This window comes from Echiichthys vipera (assembly GCF_963691815.1).
Source record: "Echiichthys vipera genome assembly, chromosome: 9".
Taxonomy (NCBI): Eukaryota; Metazoa; Chordata; class Actinopteri; order Perciformes; family Trachinidae; genus Echiichthys; species Echiichthys vipera.
In genome coordinates this window covers 32,084,428-32,101,177 of record NC_139834.1, presented here as the reverse complement: position 1 = coordinate 32,101,177, position 16,750 = coordinate 32,084,428, and the positions used below count along the sequence as shown (strand labels likewise).

The window sequence follows — 16,750 nt, the reverse complement described above, 5'->3', positions numbered from 1 at the left end:
CTATTGTGGCTGCTCTCACCGTGTGGGTAAGTCGGCACGCAAAAGTCATTCTACAGGTTAGGGGCAAGCATCTCTACATCCAGGGATAATATACCTAACGTCAACACAGATCGGGGGTAACGTGTCTATTTCTCTCTCACCGATCTCCACTGCGGATACGAGAGAGATTAAACACGATGACACAAAGTGTCGACCCCCATGGGCCAGCCTTCTGTTTATGGCATCAGAGAGGGTCCAGATGGGTTATCATAGATTTTTAGCTGCTGCCCCTTAGCTGGTCATGGCGGCGCTAAGTAGAGGATATAGATTACTCCTCGGCGATCCAGATCCCGTTGCAGAAACAGGCAGTGTCTGTCGTTGCCACTAACGACTGACATAAGGGGTTTTACTCCATGTACTTCCTGGTTCCCAGAAAGACTTCACGGTGGGTTCACCTGACATGTTACACCTACATTTTCCTATGCTCTTTGATTCGGGGAATGTGGTGTGCGAGGCGTCTTTTGCTTGTCTTTTGACCCCTGCCAGGCTGGACATTGGCTCTGCCCAGTTTAGTTGCATACTACCTGGGTTGGCTGAGGCCTCCTACTTTTCTGATGCGGTGGCTTAGGTTATGCCGGGGTAGATGGGCTGCTGTGTCTGGCCTTTTTTTGAAGATCATGGTGGGTGTGGATGAGCTGATGTTATGTCGCGATAGGGCTTTTATTCAGCAGCCCCCACCCACTGTACTAATAGAGTCCAGTAAAATGCAGAGCCTGTGTGAGATAGAAGGATTATGATATTGTAAACCTTAGTTTTACTAGCACAGGCAGAGCCCTCTACCTAGGGGAGCTGTCTCTCCTATGCCATTCACTGAAGAGCATGTAGGATAGCAGACAGTGGTGTGTACTGCCTATACTGTGGGTTCTGCATCAGATAGGCACGTCCTTATTGGTTGGCTACGTTTATGTAAATTTCAGTGGGTGAATGGATGCTGTTTATTGGATGAGAGTATTATCCATAGAGTCAAGTAGCTCCACCTGTTCTAACAGCAGTAAGATTACAATACCTTAACCTTCATGACTTCATCAATCTGCAGTTCAAAAAACAGTTTCCCTTCAGACTTTCATTGGAAAATGATAAATTGACCTAGTATGTATTACACATCATTACATGTAATGTTACGTCCTTTTAATCCCTTGGTTTATGGCTTGTGAGGAGCTTGTTTCAGTCATTGCAATGATAGAAAGAGAGAAAGAAGAAAAGAAAACATATACATACTTTCCTCCCCAGAAGATTTTGGTTGTGATGACTAAACTGGAACGCCTGCATAAACATATATAAATATAAAAATCAAACAGTAGTAGTTTACCTCTCTGAAAAGCGACCCCTTGAAACAAAATATTGCAATTACAAAATATCCTGCATTAAATTATCAAGCACATTACCTAATTAAACATAAGAACTAACATCTCGTTGGAGTCAGTGTTTACTCATTATATTTTGAAAGTGTGTACATACAACTACACACAGGCCCCTGCTCTGATACACCCAATACAGAGATGTATAAGGAGAACTGGATACAGCGTTCGAGGCGAAGCCTACTTACTTAATTTCTACGAAAGCTGGTTAGTGGCGCATCGAGCAAAAAAAGTATAGGCAATAAATACCTGGATTATCAGCACTACTTCTGCTCTGCTTCAACATTGTGTTGCCCATAGAGCAGGCACACTTGATGCTTCAAGTTATTTCATCATGTGGCTCTTCTAGACTTTCAAACGTTCAGCTTTATCAGACCGAATGGATCAAATTCTAAAAGTGAAACAAATAATTTTGTGGGGTTTGGGTCGCTCAAAAAAAACTGTACCCATGAATTTACAGATACCTCTTTCACCATGTAAGTCAATGAGAAAATACCTGCAAATCACAATTCCACCATTTGGTCACTGTCAAAGCCCAGTCGCAGTTCCTGGGGAATGGACCAAAACCGTTTTTTGTACCATGCTATAAACATTTTTATTTCTGCTTTAAAGTTGTTTTTTAAAGTATATTTGAAAGACATTTCAGAAGCTAGGCATAGCACTTCCTTTGTAAACAGTTGTAATCAGAAAGTTTCTACAAGATCGTGAATTTCAGAAGGTACTATTCTTATCAGTACAAGCTGGTTTGACCAGCAGTAACTGGTTACTGGCCTACCAACTGTCAAAAAACAACTTTAAACTGGTTACCATGTACCAGCTTAAATTGGACCACTTCTCACATGTCTTCTTTTGAACTTCACACTGTGTCTAACTTACCCAGTGAAAGTAAATATTACGCCCACCAAGTCTGTCTTCAAGTACTTTTCTTTGATTTTAACATCCAGAAGGAGAAGTTCACATTATTGTGCCTACTATCGTCTTTCACTCTGTCACTCGCTTCAATGTGAGCAGCCTTTATTTGCATTATCAGACATTAGGGTAGTGAGCTTCTACCTCAAGCAATGAGACGGAATAGCAGTTCAACAAGATGACAGTGCAATAAAAAATATGACGCTACTAATATTAAGACTACAAGTCTGCACAAAAAAAAATCTGAAAATGGTACCTCCATCCTTTCTTCTTTATGATATTTCCCAAGACAACTTCAGCCCTGGGAAATAAAAGATTAGCAGAGAGAGAGAGAGAGAGAGAGAGAGAGAGAGAGAGAGAGAGAGAGTTCTTCTGTAATAAAAATAAATTGAATTGCTTTAATGAAATAAATGCAATAAATCATATTAATACAAGATGAGTTGCCCCTCCCTGACTCTCATGTAGAAAAAAATAATCATTTCAAAAGAGCTTTCAACCATTTTTACCAGACCAGTTTCTCAACAAATAGCTTTCTAGACTGTTAATTCATCCAATTAACAGAATAATTACCTATTACCTACCTACTATAAACAAAACCAAATTACATAAAGCAATTAATTCTTTGTTAAAAAGGGGCACCACCACCGTATAGGTAATGTGTAAGCCCAATGGAAACCTAGTCACCTGCAAGAATTAAAAAAATACTATCTGTTTCTCTTAGCAATTAAATGTATCAATTAATTCTGTAGGTGCAACCGGCACCCCAAAGATGATTGTTCATTTCTGGATTAATGTGAACTTGAACTGGAAATAAAACCAGATGCTGTCACTGCAATAATGGACAATTTACCTGGGTCCAAAAATCCTCCAATAAACCAACCAAACAGACAGAAACAAGTTTAATTTGTTACATAACAGCAAGTTTAGTACTGTGAGTATAATGACGGTTCATATTTGATGATGAATGGATATTTTCAGGCAAGACAGGTGTGTAGCAAGATTATGAATGGTTTGGAACTTGAGCTGAACAGGTCACACCCAGGTGTGAACACTCAAAGGAACCTCAAACTGTTAATCCATTGGCTGAACTGACCTCTGGTGATGACATCACCATGAAACTGTAGGACACGCTCCTACACTCTCTCAATCTTGGACTCTTTCTTCAAATCTCCTCACTCGACTTGACTCTGTCCTGCTGGATCCAGGGACCAGCTGCCCGCTGTCCCTAAGCCCTGAACATGGCCTATATGGAGTAGGATCATCAGCCAGGTTAACCAACCAGTTACCAACCCAACTGAGCAGAACAAAGAGAGATCTGATTCCTCTTTTGTCTGAGGGTGCACTCACAATGTCCTTCCATACAGGGCCTAAACAGGTTATACGGGTAAAGCCTAGTTCGTTTGACCAGTGTGAGTGCAACTGCTCCGCACCTAGCTGCGGCCAGCTGGCGGTCCACGGCCCGTTTGAGAGAGGTGGGCTTTTGTTAAGCGTGTTTGCACATGTACGAGCATGAGCGTGTGCAGGTTACGAGCACGAGCACGAGGCCTACGGCGGCTCTGACGTCATTTGATGTGCACCTGTTCGGACATAGAAAAAAAAAGAAAAAGACGGACCATGCGCGGACATTTAACAACAACAACAATGGTTGCGAAAGGTTCACGTTGGTGTGATGCGGAGTTGGAGTGTTTACTGCAGATTTGGGCGGATGAAAATATTTAAAAACAGTTGGACAAGACGCACAAAAACTCTGGAAAGATTTGTAAACAAAGCGCCACATCGCGATGACGTCATTTTATGTGCGCCTGTTCGGACATATATAAAAAATTAAAAAAAAGACGGACCATGTGCGGACATTTAAAACAATGGCGGCGAAGGTTCACGTTGGTGTGATGCAGAGGTGGAGTGTTTACTGCAGATTTGGTTGGATGAAAATATTCAAAAACAGTCGGACAAGACGCACAAAAACTCAGAGGTCTATGGAAAGATTTGTAAACAAAGCGACGCATCGCGATGACGTCAATCAATGCGTGTGACGTGTTACGGCTTGATGATGTATGGACAGGCAAGAAGCATTTGCGCGAGGCCCAGGCAGTGTGAGTACAAATGAGCTGGCCAGCCTGCTGGGTTTTGTTTGACTTAAATGTTTACACCATCTCTGCAGGGGTCCAAGCCCCACACCTCTCCTATTTGTTTCTCACACACACACACACACACACACACACACACACACACACACACACACACACACACACACACACACACACACACACACACACACACACACACACACACACACACACACACACACAACACATATTACTGTTAGCTTTAGTTAGTTTATTGTGTTTTGTTTGTTGCATTTATTAATTTGTTGATAAATGTGTCTGTGTACCATATGTCTGTTTATTTAATATTTTTGTCATTATCTTTGATAATTATTGGTGATAGCTAATATTTACTTGATTAACGATAAGTTTATTGAGAATACTCAATCTCAATCTGAACGTGAGTCAAGGCCCTACATTTGATTGGTTATCCGTGTGAAGTTTTTAATAAATTAAAGCTATAAATTTTTAGTCATTTTAGTTATAGTAACACTTTTGATCCAATTAACTTAGAGTACCTACAATTGTATAGATTGTATCAATATCAATCTGAAAACGTTTGTTCTCGTAAAGCAGTGACTCAAAACTTTGTGAAACAGAATGAAAGCTCACAGACAACAGCTAGGGTTTTTACTTAAATATGAACATGTTCATAAACATAATATACACGATAGTTTATAACATGAAATGACACACATAAGAATAACACAGAAAATAAATGGGCATGGTAGAAGCTATGATATTGAAATGTAATTTCTAATCATACCTTTATGGAATGTCAAGTTTAATATCAAATGGTCAGTGGTCACCCAATCCGCTCATTAATGTACTAACAACGTCATCGCACCAACTCAGCTTTGAAGAAGGATTTCCAACAGGAAAGGAGACATCTCAGCTCCAGGACAGTCTTCCATACATGCAGAACACTGGATCTTCTCCAGAGGTGCAGGCTGGCAGTACAGGTCATCAGAGGCCTATTGGTGGACAAGCTGTCCAACAGGGTGGCACACGACAGTCTCTCGGGACGCTTCACCTTGGCAACGGATGTTAAGCGTCAAAGGGTAACTTTCGTTGTGAACCCTAAATCTTTAGCTTTAGGCCAAAAGGTCTTTTTGGATATTTCTGTAGGGCCAGCTTTGAGTAGGTGGATGAGAGTTGGTCTCTTCTTGCGAGCTCCTGGACGAATACCGGATTTTGATATAAACTTTAAAGGGTAACTTTGCGCTTTTGACTTAAGCTTAATTTCTCTAGCCGGAATAAAAATAAGCTTGTTCTCAAAAACACGAGCATGAATTTAAACTAAGTTTGACTGATTAATAAAATGTTATTAACGAAATAAAACACTGAGAGTGGAAGAGTGGAAGTGGAAGAGAAGAAGTCTGAGGAGAGAGCTTGGGTTTGCTATCAAGTCCAGTTCTAGGGTGTGACCTGGATAATGAGATGCATTCATTTTCCTGCCCAAAGTGGGGGAAAGAGATCAGTTTTCATATAAATAAAGCAAGTCCAGTGATGTGTTATCAGTGACACATTACTTCAACACATTCATTAACATATTCATTTGTTGAAATAATCATTATATTAAAGTAGTCTAAATATCTTTATAATGTGTTAGAATAACATTTTATATTTATATGATAATATACAGTATGATTGCATGAGACATGCATACAGACTGGGGCAAACTTAAAATATAATCCTTGGAGTCCTTGGAGTGGATTTCTTAATGTCAGTACTTATAGTATTGTTTAATATCACAACAGTTCTGTAACTTTGGCCTTTTTTGTTCTAGAAAGATCAGAGTCATTTCAATCAGAATCAGAAATACTTTAATAATCCCAGGGATATCTATTGTTATTTGATATATATATATATATATATATATATATATATATATATATATATATATATATATATATATGTATACATATATCAATTAACAATAGTAATTTATACAAAAGTACTGTAATAATGTGCAAAGTACCGTAACAATGTGCAAAAGAACCGATTGTCTGTGGTTGGGTCTAAATTACAGATAGGGGGTGACAGACTCTCCTTGGGATGCATTGTATAGTTTAATGACCACAGGCAGGATATATTTCTGGTGGTGCTCTGTGGTGCATCTGGTTACGAGGAGTCTTCTGCTGAAGGTGCTCCTCTGCTGGGCCAGTGTGTCATAGAGAGGGTGTGAGACATTGTCCAAGATAGGACAGCATCCTCCCTTTCTGCCGCAGAAAAAACTTTGTCAAAATAAACCAAGGAGAAAAAGCTGATCCTGTCTGTTGATCTTTATTGAAGAAATCCATTTCCACAACAATTTGGCGTCCCTGGGTGGGCACCCGGAGTGAGAGGCACGGGCTGCACAGGACTGACGGTGAAACATGTGCCCAGTGGAGTGAAGCTCCTACCTCAACCTTGCCACAAATCCAGCTGAGAAGTGGGGGCCTAACGTCCAACAGCAGGCGTGTCCTCTCACTGCTGGTGCCTACTGAACTGGGTGGAGGATCTCTTCAATAATCTCCGGTGAGTTTCTTTTGGTTGTTGTTGACGTCTAGAGGACGAGGGTGCCAGTGCCTTTTTCTCTTTCCCTCTCTACCCCATCTGTGTGTGTGTGTGCTTGCGTTTTCGACAGCTGTGGAAAGAGTGTGTAAAGGCTTTGTTTTAGCTCAAGGTCACATCAACAGTACTATCCTCCCTTTCCTTCGCACCTAGGAAACAGGAAGCATAAGATAATATAGGGAGAGATTGTTTTTAACAGCAATAAATAACTAGAAACAAAATAAAGTAATTCAGTCGGTAGGGTGAAAACTCTGCTTCTGAAAACTCCCACAGAAATATATACAGTATATGTACTCATATAACCACTGCATGTGCGATATGTAAGGCACCAATTAAGAAAGAAAAAGTTACTGTCGAAAATAAATAAATATATAGATCTGTAAAAACCTCTCTTTAACACATACATATATATGTAGATCCATTAACTGGATTTTAGAAAATCTTTGACTGAACGGGTTAATCACTGACTGACCCACTTTTAGCAAGGATATTTGCATTGGAATGAATGTTGCAGGCCTGTGTGTATGTATATGTGGGTGTGTGAGACATGTTTTGACTGACCCGAGGACCAATTGAGATACTGTATGTGCCTTGGAAAACAGCTATCTGCATGTTGAGCAGCTGGCTTTCATGGTTCCGAGTAGATAAGGTTAATATGACTCAGCTGTGATCCAAATTCAGAGGAAAAACAGCAAAATAGAATTGTGTAAATACATGCTGTGAATCAAACAAATGAAGTTTTGCGGGCGTTGTCATTTTGACAATTGAAATTCAATCTCCATTTTGGAGCAGTGGCGCGGAAGAAAATAGGTGTGGTTGTGCTATCAATCGCCATTTTGAAGTTGGGGCGCAGTTGAAATTTATGTAATGGCTGTGGCTTGGAGGCCCGCCATTTTAAAACCTGGTCGCCATTTTGCATCAAACGTTGTGCAGTTTAAATTCTTGGAAGACATCATTTTTGCCAGGCAGTTTGGCGGACCGCCAGACAGGAGGGGAGTGCAACAGATAGAACCAGCTGAGAGGACCTAGCAGTTAGCTATAGGCTATAACTAAGGGAAGCTAGGCCTAAACTTACTACTAGTGTTGCTTTCGTAAACAAAAATGATGATGAAATATTGTCGTCAACGAACCTTTATTACGTGACGAAAACTAGACGAGACAAAACGAAAATGCTGGGCATTTGACAATGACTAAGACGAAATACATAATGCAATTTCGTTGACGAATAAAAATGAGACGTTTAGTCACCTTATTATTATTATTATTTTGAAGTTTCTCTCCAAGTCTCGCATCTGGGCGACGTCACTTCGTCAATCCCCATACGCGTATTATTAAGATTCTGCTGTGGGTCAGCGTTAACGTTAGAGTTAGGGTTAGCGACAACCACGTCTTTGGGAGAAAAAGAAGAAACACTTTCATTACACATACGTGGAAAGCAAAGCGGAATGTGTTGTGGAAAAAGAAAGAAATGCAGCCACAAAATCAGAGGAAAAAACACCACAGATCTTAAGAGACACCTCAGGGCATCCCATAATGACATTTAGGTAAGTCAAGACATAACGTAACAATACTTTCTGTTTTAGAAAGCTCACACGACATGAGGCTACGGTTAATGTGTCGGGTTTTTAACGCTAGCTTTAGACGTTAGCCACTGGAGCTGCGAACAAGTGTGTGTGTGTGTGTATGTGTGTGAGAGACTAGCGTGTGTGTGTGTGTGTGTGTGTGTCTGTGTGTGAGAATAGCGTGCGTGTGTGTGTGTGCGTGTGACTAGCGTGTGTGTCTCTCTGTGTGTGTGTGTGTGTGTGTGTGTGTGTCCGACTAACGTATGTGTGTGTGTGTGTGTGTATTTTTACTTCCTACCTTACTGACTCTATAAGTGCACTAAACTTCCCCTTGTTGGCCAGATACTTTCACTAGTTTTGTATTTCACAGAGCAAATAACACTGAACTGAATTTGGCATCAACATAAATTGGATAACTTATTCTAGACATGTACATGCATGTAAACTAAAGATGTCTGCATGGGTTTGGCTAAAAGAAAATGTTTTTTTTCGTCAATACTACTAGGTACTTTTATTATATTGATTAAATATAATTGCATTACTAAAAAGAGACTAATATACAATTTTCTTTGACTAAAACTAGACTAAAATGTCATAAGTTTTAGTCGACTAAAACTAGACTAAAATTCTCAGACTTTTAGTCGACTAAAACTAGACTAGACTAAAAGTAAAACAGGCCGCCAAAAACAACATTACTTACTACCAGTAAAACATAGAGATAGCATCCTAAGAGGAGCAATAAATCACATAATTGACATGCCAGTTCGACTTAGTTTAGACAGACCTAAACTAAGCGAGATGGGGTCAGCTAAAAACAAACGTGACGAAGGCATAGCCCTAAGCCCAAATCTCCAGTATATGATCACGAACTACGGTGAATCTTGCATTGACCAATTCAAATTTTGGGCCACTGAGTGCAGTTTTCTCAATACAGGCAGTTTTAGTCTCAGACAATTGGCAATTCTGAAACTGAACCTTAGGCAGAAGGAGAAAGATGACAGGGAAAGCAAAAGAGCAGGAGGGGGTGTGGGGGTGGGGGGAAAGGAGCCTTTCAAAGCTGATTGGGCTGCCTATGATAGCTGGCTACAGGAAGCCAAGCTGAGAGACAGAAGGCAGCAGACAGGCAGGGAAAGGGTAACCTCTCCTCCCCCTTCTTCTTCTCTGTGTCTTAAACTAGATGTGAACCTCGACCTTGACTCGGCTCCTCCGACCAGGCCGGCTCCCCAACTAGCCAATCAGCAGCAGGCTCAGCAGACTAGCCCCTCTCTGCATGGAAAGCTCATCTTCGAGATCGCTTTCATCAACGGACTGAGGCCAGAAATCAGAGAAACGTTGAAAGACTTGTTTCGGCTGGCAAACCGGACGGCTGAACAAAATCGAGCTGCACACCATTTATGCTGAGACAGCCGCCGCCAACAGACAGAGACGTGACCAGCCTTTAAAAGCAAAGCAAGATAACTAGAACGGAATAGACAATCACCACGGAGGTCGCGAAAAAGGCAGAGGGCGTGGATGAGGGCCAAGGGGGCGAGACGACAGCTGTTTCATCTGCGGAAAGCTTGGACACTGGCGAAACGACTGCCCAGGACGTGAACAATGACAGACCAATCGCCAGGGATTCAGACACGGGGGCGATTGACTGGCCGGAGGGCTGGGGAGAGTGACGGGTGCATCAGTTTAAATTCCGTACTGCAGGTTATTGAATGCTTAGAAAACACACACATCACAAAAACTTGCAGGAATGTATGCTTTGCTAAACTCTGCTGCCTATAAGAATCTACCCACACTAACACTCACTGTTGCAGACGTACCCCTCACATTCCTAGTAGATTCCAGAGCGACAGAATCTGTTATATGACACACAGATTTCAAAACAACACCCAAAATGAGCGGGAGATGTGTTAGAGATCTTGGCCCTCATTTATCAATCTTGCGTTAAAACGGGCGCAGATCTGAGCGCAGAATTGGTCCTAGGACAGGACACATGTGTGATTTATGAAACATTCGTATCTGACCGATCTCAGCGTACAAATTAGCGGGCCTTGATAAATGCAGCGGCTGAATTCGATCATCATTAACATGTTACGCCCTTAAATATTCCTGGTTCGGAGGCCTCGCCCACTGAGGTCAAACATGGAGAGACGAAGTGTGGAATAAAAGGGGCCCGTAAAAATGCTGTATGGAAAAGAATAACGGAGGCAGTCAACCCGAAGCAGCGCTCCACTGTGACCCGTGTGTGCGTACTGTTGAACCTGCGCTCCTGCTCTGTAGCGGGGTTTGCCAGCGGGGTGTTCCGTTAGAGGATAACCTTTGTCACCATCTGATACCTTGTTTGATTTAATGCAATTTATCGAGGGTAGCCACTTACCGAGGAGATGACTCTGGCTCTGCAGTGCGCATTCCTGCAGCCGCGCATCAACACATTCATTCATGTTCAACCGTTTGTCCCTGTCGGGGTCGCGGGCCGATCTGTTTTGAAATATAAAAGAATCGCATGTGTCGCCCCCCCTGGCCACCTGGGCACCACGTTTAAAAGCGACAGCTTGGCATCACAAATCACCTGTACATTTATCGAGTGGATCCGTTTTGATCTGTACTTAATATGTGACTGCTTATGCTTAATGACAGCTGAGGTTTGTTAATTATTTTAAGCCAGATTTTGCTGTGCTGCAATGCAAATGCACAGGTTCAAATTTGCGTACACAATCTCAGACCTGACGTGAGATTTGATCGTAGCTCCCGCTCACGTCCAAATTGATAAATGCCGGAGTTTGCGTGGAAATGGTCGTACGCACGTTTTTCTGCCGTACGTTCGTATTATAAATGAGGGCCATAATGTGTTAGGCATAAACATTAACTCAGGCCTGGAAGGCTTAACCATAATTAGAAATGATTCATACACTCAAGCCTTCCTGACTTCTCCTGATAATACGGCTACTTACTATCTTACTATCTATGGCACCTCCCCCACTCAAGCCTTACTGCTGCGGCAGGCACACACATTCACCCAGCCACACACACACACCCTGGTTATTTGTGTTATACTGACTTGCATTGTGCTGCCCACATCTGCTTAGGGAAAGATATGTTATTTGAACAAACATGGTTTAAAAGTTTGTTCTCTGTGTGACAGTTTAGAGGTGCAATGTCTGTATTGGGATAACACACGCTGTGCAATCTATGTGTGCCTGCCTAATCTTTCTTTCCGCAGTTCCTGTATGTTTCCTTGATCAAAAAAGAGGAGCCACAAAATCTGGAACCTTGGCTGACAAAATGCATCAAGGCGACCGGATGGAAACAAACAGCCGACCCAGCAACTGAGTATCAGGAAGGGTTAAAGGTGCATCGAGTAATAATTCAAAGGCAGTCACTGCTCTGAGAACGGTCGAGATTAAACTTCTAATGTCACTGTCATACCAGAACTGAAACAAGTGCCACCGCAAGTGTGGGCGCAACACCGGCACGATGTAGGCTTGATAAAAAACGCCAAACCTGTTGTAATCACCCCCAAATCCTCCTACAGGCCCTGCCAGCGACAGTATCCATTACGAAAAGGGCAGGCATCATCGTCCCGTGTCATAACTCATCCGTCCGTACGCCAATATGTCTGGTTAAAAAAATCCGGGCTCCAGGACGCCAGACGAGTGGAGGTTTGTCCACTTGCAGGCGGTAAATGCGGCAATCCACGCACGTGCCCCTACAGTACCTACCAAATCCTAATACAATTCTTTCACAAGTTCCACCTGAAAGTAAGTGGTTTTCTGATATAGATTTGGCTAACGCTTTCTTCAGCATCCCCATACACACCGACAGCCAATATTGGTTTGCATTCACATTCGAAGGTAAAGTATACACGTTTACCCAACTGTGTCAGGGGCTGTCGGAGGCTCCAACCATCTTCTACGCTGCTCTGCGTGACAATTTACAGTCCTTAAGTCTGCCAAAAACACCGCCTTGCTGGCATGTGGGATGATTTAATGATTTGCTCTCCTACATGGGAGGCCTGCATCACAGACACGCTAGCCTTGCTAACACAACTCGCCAACAACGGCCACAAGGTCAGCGCGCCCAAGTTGCAGTTTGCGTGTAATCAGGTAACCTTTCTGGGACACATTATATCGCAAGAGGGGAAAACACTTTTCCAAACGCGCATCTCCGCCATCCAAGAAATCCCAAAACCAATCACAAAGAAACAGGTTAGGAGTTTTCTTGGCATGACATCATACTGTAGACAGTGGATCCCTGACTATGCGAGCATCGAGGCACCCTTGGCGGCTATTGCTCATGGTCAGGGTCTAGCTGCACAGGACAAAGTCTCTTGGACACCAGATGCAGAAAAAGCGTTCCACGATCTAAAGCTAGCTCTACAGACACCACCCACTCTGGGCCTCCCAGATTGCAGCCGGCAATTTACACAAACAGTTGATGAAAAGGGTAACTACATGCCCTCCGTCTTACTGCAGGATGACGGGGGGCAAAAAAGACCGGTTGCATACTTCTCATCCAAACTAGACCCTGTGGCAGCTGGTCTCCCAGCCTGCCTTAGAGCTGTGGCAGCTGCGGAGAAGGCGGTCATAGCGTCTAGCAACATTGTCGGCTACTCTCCACTAACCTTGCTAGTACCACATGCAGTCTCTATGATTCTGTTAGAGAAAAAGACCTCAAATCTGTCCTCCGCAAGATGGTTAAAATACAACACCATTCTGCTTGATTTGCCCAATATCACTGTATGGCGCTGCACTGTACTTAATCCTGCCACGTTTCTCCCTTCTGCTGAGGATGGGGAGCCCCATGACTGCGTGGCTATTATTAACGAAATCTGTTCCCCCAGACCTGATCTTCGCAAAACACCACTCACCAACCCCGACATGGAGCTTTTTGTGGGCGGCTCAGCATCAAGGGACCCGGGAACAGGCCTTAACCAATCAGGTTTTGCAGTCACCACATTACACAAAACATTTTTCGCAGAGCCTCTCATATCTAACTATTCAGCACAAGCCGCTGTGCTTGTGGCCATGACTGAAGCATGCAAATTGGCTAGAGGTAAGACTGTCACTATTTTCACAGATAGCAGATATGCATGGGGGGTTTGCCACCCGTTTGGACAAATTTGGGCCAATCGAGATTTTCTTAAAGCATCTGGCAAACCCATCGCCCATCACAAATTGGTCGCTTCCCTCCTTGATGCTTTGCTGTTGCCACATCACATCGCCAAATGTAAATGTGATGCAGACACATATAAATCAGACTATGTCTCACTAGGGAATGCCAGTGTTGATTCAATTCAATGCAATTTTATTTATAGTGTCAAATCATAACAAAAGTTATCTCAGGACACTTTACAGAGTAGGTAAAGACCACACTCAATGACTTATTTATGATTTACATAGACCCAACAATTCCTCTGTAGAGTACAGTGGCAACGAAAACCTTCCCTATAACAGGCAGGAACGTCAGACAGACCCAGCTCTGTGGAGGACGGCCATCTGTCTTGACCGGTTGGGGAGGAAGAAAAGGAGAGAGAAAGAGAGAAAAGACACACAGATGGACAGAGAGAGACAGACACACTTCCAGAGATGCAAGCAAAGCCTAACAGTAACTATAATATTTATAGTAATGTGAATATAACGTATATATTAAGGCAGTTAATACAACAGAATAGTAGAAACAAGCACAGCTAAGGTGACAGAATATGAAAATGATAATAATTATGGTGGCAAACATGATCAATGATGAGTAGTGGCAATAGCAGCTACGATACAGCTACAAATTTTATAGTTTATTAAACTAGTGATAGTATATATGAGTAACAGTGACAATAGCAGCAGGAAGCGTCATGTAGGACCATAGTAGCAAGCACCACCACGATCAGCAGAGACCTGCGAGACGACAAAGCACAAACAGCTCCGGGGAAGAAGCTGAATCAGTAACATGCATTGATGGGACATGAATGATTCAGACAGAGAGGAGAGAAGCTCAGAGTATCAGGAAAAGTATTATCCCCCGGCAGACTAGGCCTATAGCAGCATAATTAAGCAGAATAAAGTCTCATGATGTGTTGATCATGATCATGATCATCTCATGACATGTTGATGCTGCAGCCAAGGTCGCAGCTAAACAACCGCTGTTAACACAGCTTGCTATCACTTCCAGCCCCGCTGTAACACCCTACGCAGACTTACAAGAGCTGCAGAACAGAGCCACACCAAAAGAGAAACGGGCGTGGAAGCAAGCTGGCAGTGTGATGAAACAAAACGTTTGGTATTGGCCTAATGATAAGCCCTGTTTGCCGGACTATTTGTTTCACTATTACGCTAAATTGACGCATGGTCGAGACCACACGTCAAAAGGGGGGATCACACAGTTCACAAAAGGTTCCTCACTTTACTCACAAAATGTTTGTAAAAATGCGTGATCTGTAAAACAAATAATGTAGGCAGAGGCATAAGGGTCAAACAGAGCACCCATCCCATCCCATCCCCCGGCGAGACCTTTTGATCACTTACAAATGGACTTCATAGAAAGCGAGGGAAAGAAATTTTGCCTCGTCATGGTCAACATGTTCTCAAAGTATGTAGAGGCTTTTCCCACTTCAAAGCAAGATGCATCAGCAGTGGCAAAAGCCTTACTAACACAGATACTTCCCAGATGGGGAGTGCCCTCACGAATATCAAGCGACAATGAGACCCCTTTTGTAAATGCCGCACTTAAAAACATCAGTCAGTACCTCGGTTTTGACCTGAGCGGCATTGCAGCTATCATCCGGCAAGCAGTGGGGCATTAGAACGTGAAAATGGGACCCTAAAGAACAAACTCGCTAAATGCTGTGAGGAGAAAAAACTGCCCTGGACATAGGCCCTCCCCATCGTGTTGATGTACATGAGGGGGAGAATCAGGTCCAGAAATAATTTCAGCCCGTTTGAAATCCTGTTTGGTCGGCCTTTGCAAACTGGGATTGTGCCTGAGCCAAGGCAATTCCCTGAGACAGGGTATAGTGAAGATGAGATGCTGCGATATCGTTCACATCTGACTTCTGTTCTTTCTGATATTCACAAGCAGGTGAAAGGCGCACTCAGACACCCACCACACGAAGGCTGCACAACCTGAAGCCAGGTGACTGGGTCGTGGTCCGAGATCTGAGAAGGGAATTTTGGCGATCACAAAGGTGGAACGGGCCCTAACTTTTCCCAGAAACCGCAGTAAAGGTCGCAGAGAGGGCCACCTGGATCCACGCCAGCCCTGCAAAAGATTCCATCAGACGACGCCCTCTGAGGGAGCCAGATGGCATCGATCTTCCAAGGCCAGCCACTCCAGGAGGGGGGCCCTGCCTGGACCTGCTGCCGGCCCAACACCTCCTACTACTCCTTGCTGCTGAGCGAGTCCTACTCCAGCCTCGCAGAGGCACACCGTGGACATCGCCCCGGTCACCCGACCGGAGCAGAATGCCTGGTACCGAGCTGTGGCTCTAACCGCCAGGCTGATGATGAATGACAGTTGCTATGTCTGTGCCCAACTTCCTCACGGTATGGACACGGCACTGCCAGTGGCCCCCTGGCCGCTGAATGTTTCTGAAACTCTGGGGGTCATGATAGCCTTTACCTAGCCAGTGCAGTCGGCGGACCGAACCATCGCAGCATCAGATCCCTGGTAAGGGGTTCTGAACATCAGCGCCGTCAACTACGAGGGATCGACAGTCAGATTCGGAAACGTCACAACTACTCTGAGTCAGGTGCATCATTCAGGGAAGACGACAAACCCCACACAGCGACGAGGAGCTGTGTGCTTTGTAAGAAAGTGCCTGACATCACCAAAATCTGGGCACCTCCTTTTGCAACCAGACAGTGAGCGCCACGTGCGACAGTGCATGGAACGCTGCCTACACCAACCCTGAGTGCAAGAACGTGGGCCCTTACCTGGGCAGACTGAACCTCACACACACCCACAGCCTGGACCGCAAGGGTGAGGACAATCCAGTGGTAACCATGCCCTCTAGTGATGGGTTTTGTGCTTTGAGACAACATGTGTGTGCAGCACGTCTATCAATCACTGAGACCAGGCTGGTGCGGGTCTTGCTATCTTGCCAGACTTCTGCCCTCGGTTACCATTGTACCAAGCCTGGAATATTTCAACAGGCACTAGTATAGACCACACAGAGCCAGACGCACAACAACAGGTGTCTCCCAAGCTGAGAAGGGGTTCTCTGGAACCTCTCCCTGGTGGG

At 43.8% G+C, this 16,750-nt stretch overlaps 1 protein-coding gene across 1 annotated transcript in view; it reads right to left on the bottom strand.

Moving 5' to 3' along the window:
* Positions 1-16,750, bottom strand: part of LOC310951198 (voltage-gated potassium channel subunit beta-2-like) — a gene marked incomplete at both ends in the record, with an annotated part of 184,813 nt that overhangs the window by 59,837 nt on the left and 108,226 nt on the right. Inside the window, 2 exons of the mRNA XM_083919321.1 lie at positions 1,258-1,302; positions 2,563-2,607. Of these exons, the coding sequence (XP_083775447.1) occupies positions 1,258-1,302; positions 2,563-2,607 (90 nt within the window). The remainder of the gene's footprint in view (positions 1-1,257; positions 1,303-2,562; positions 2,608-16,750) is intronic.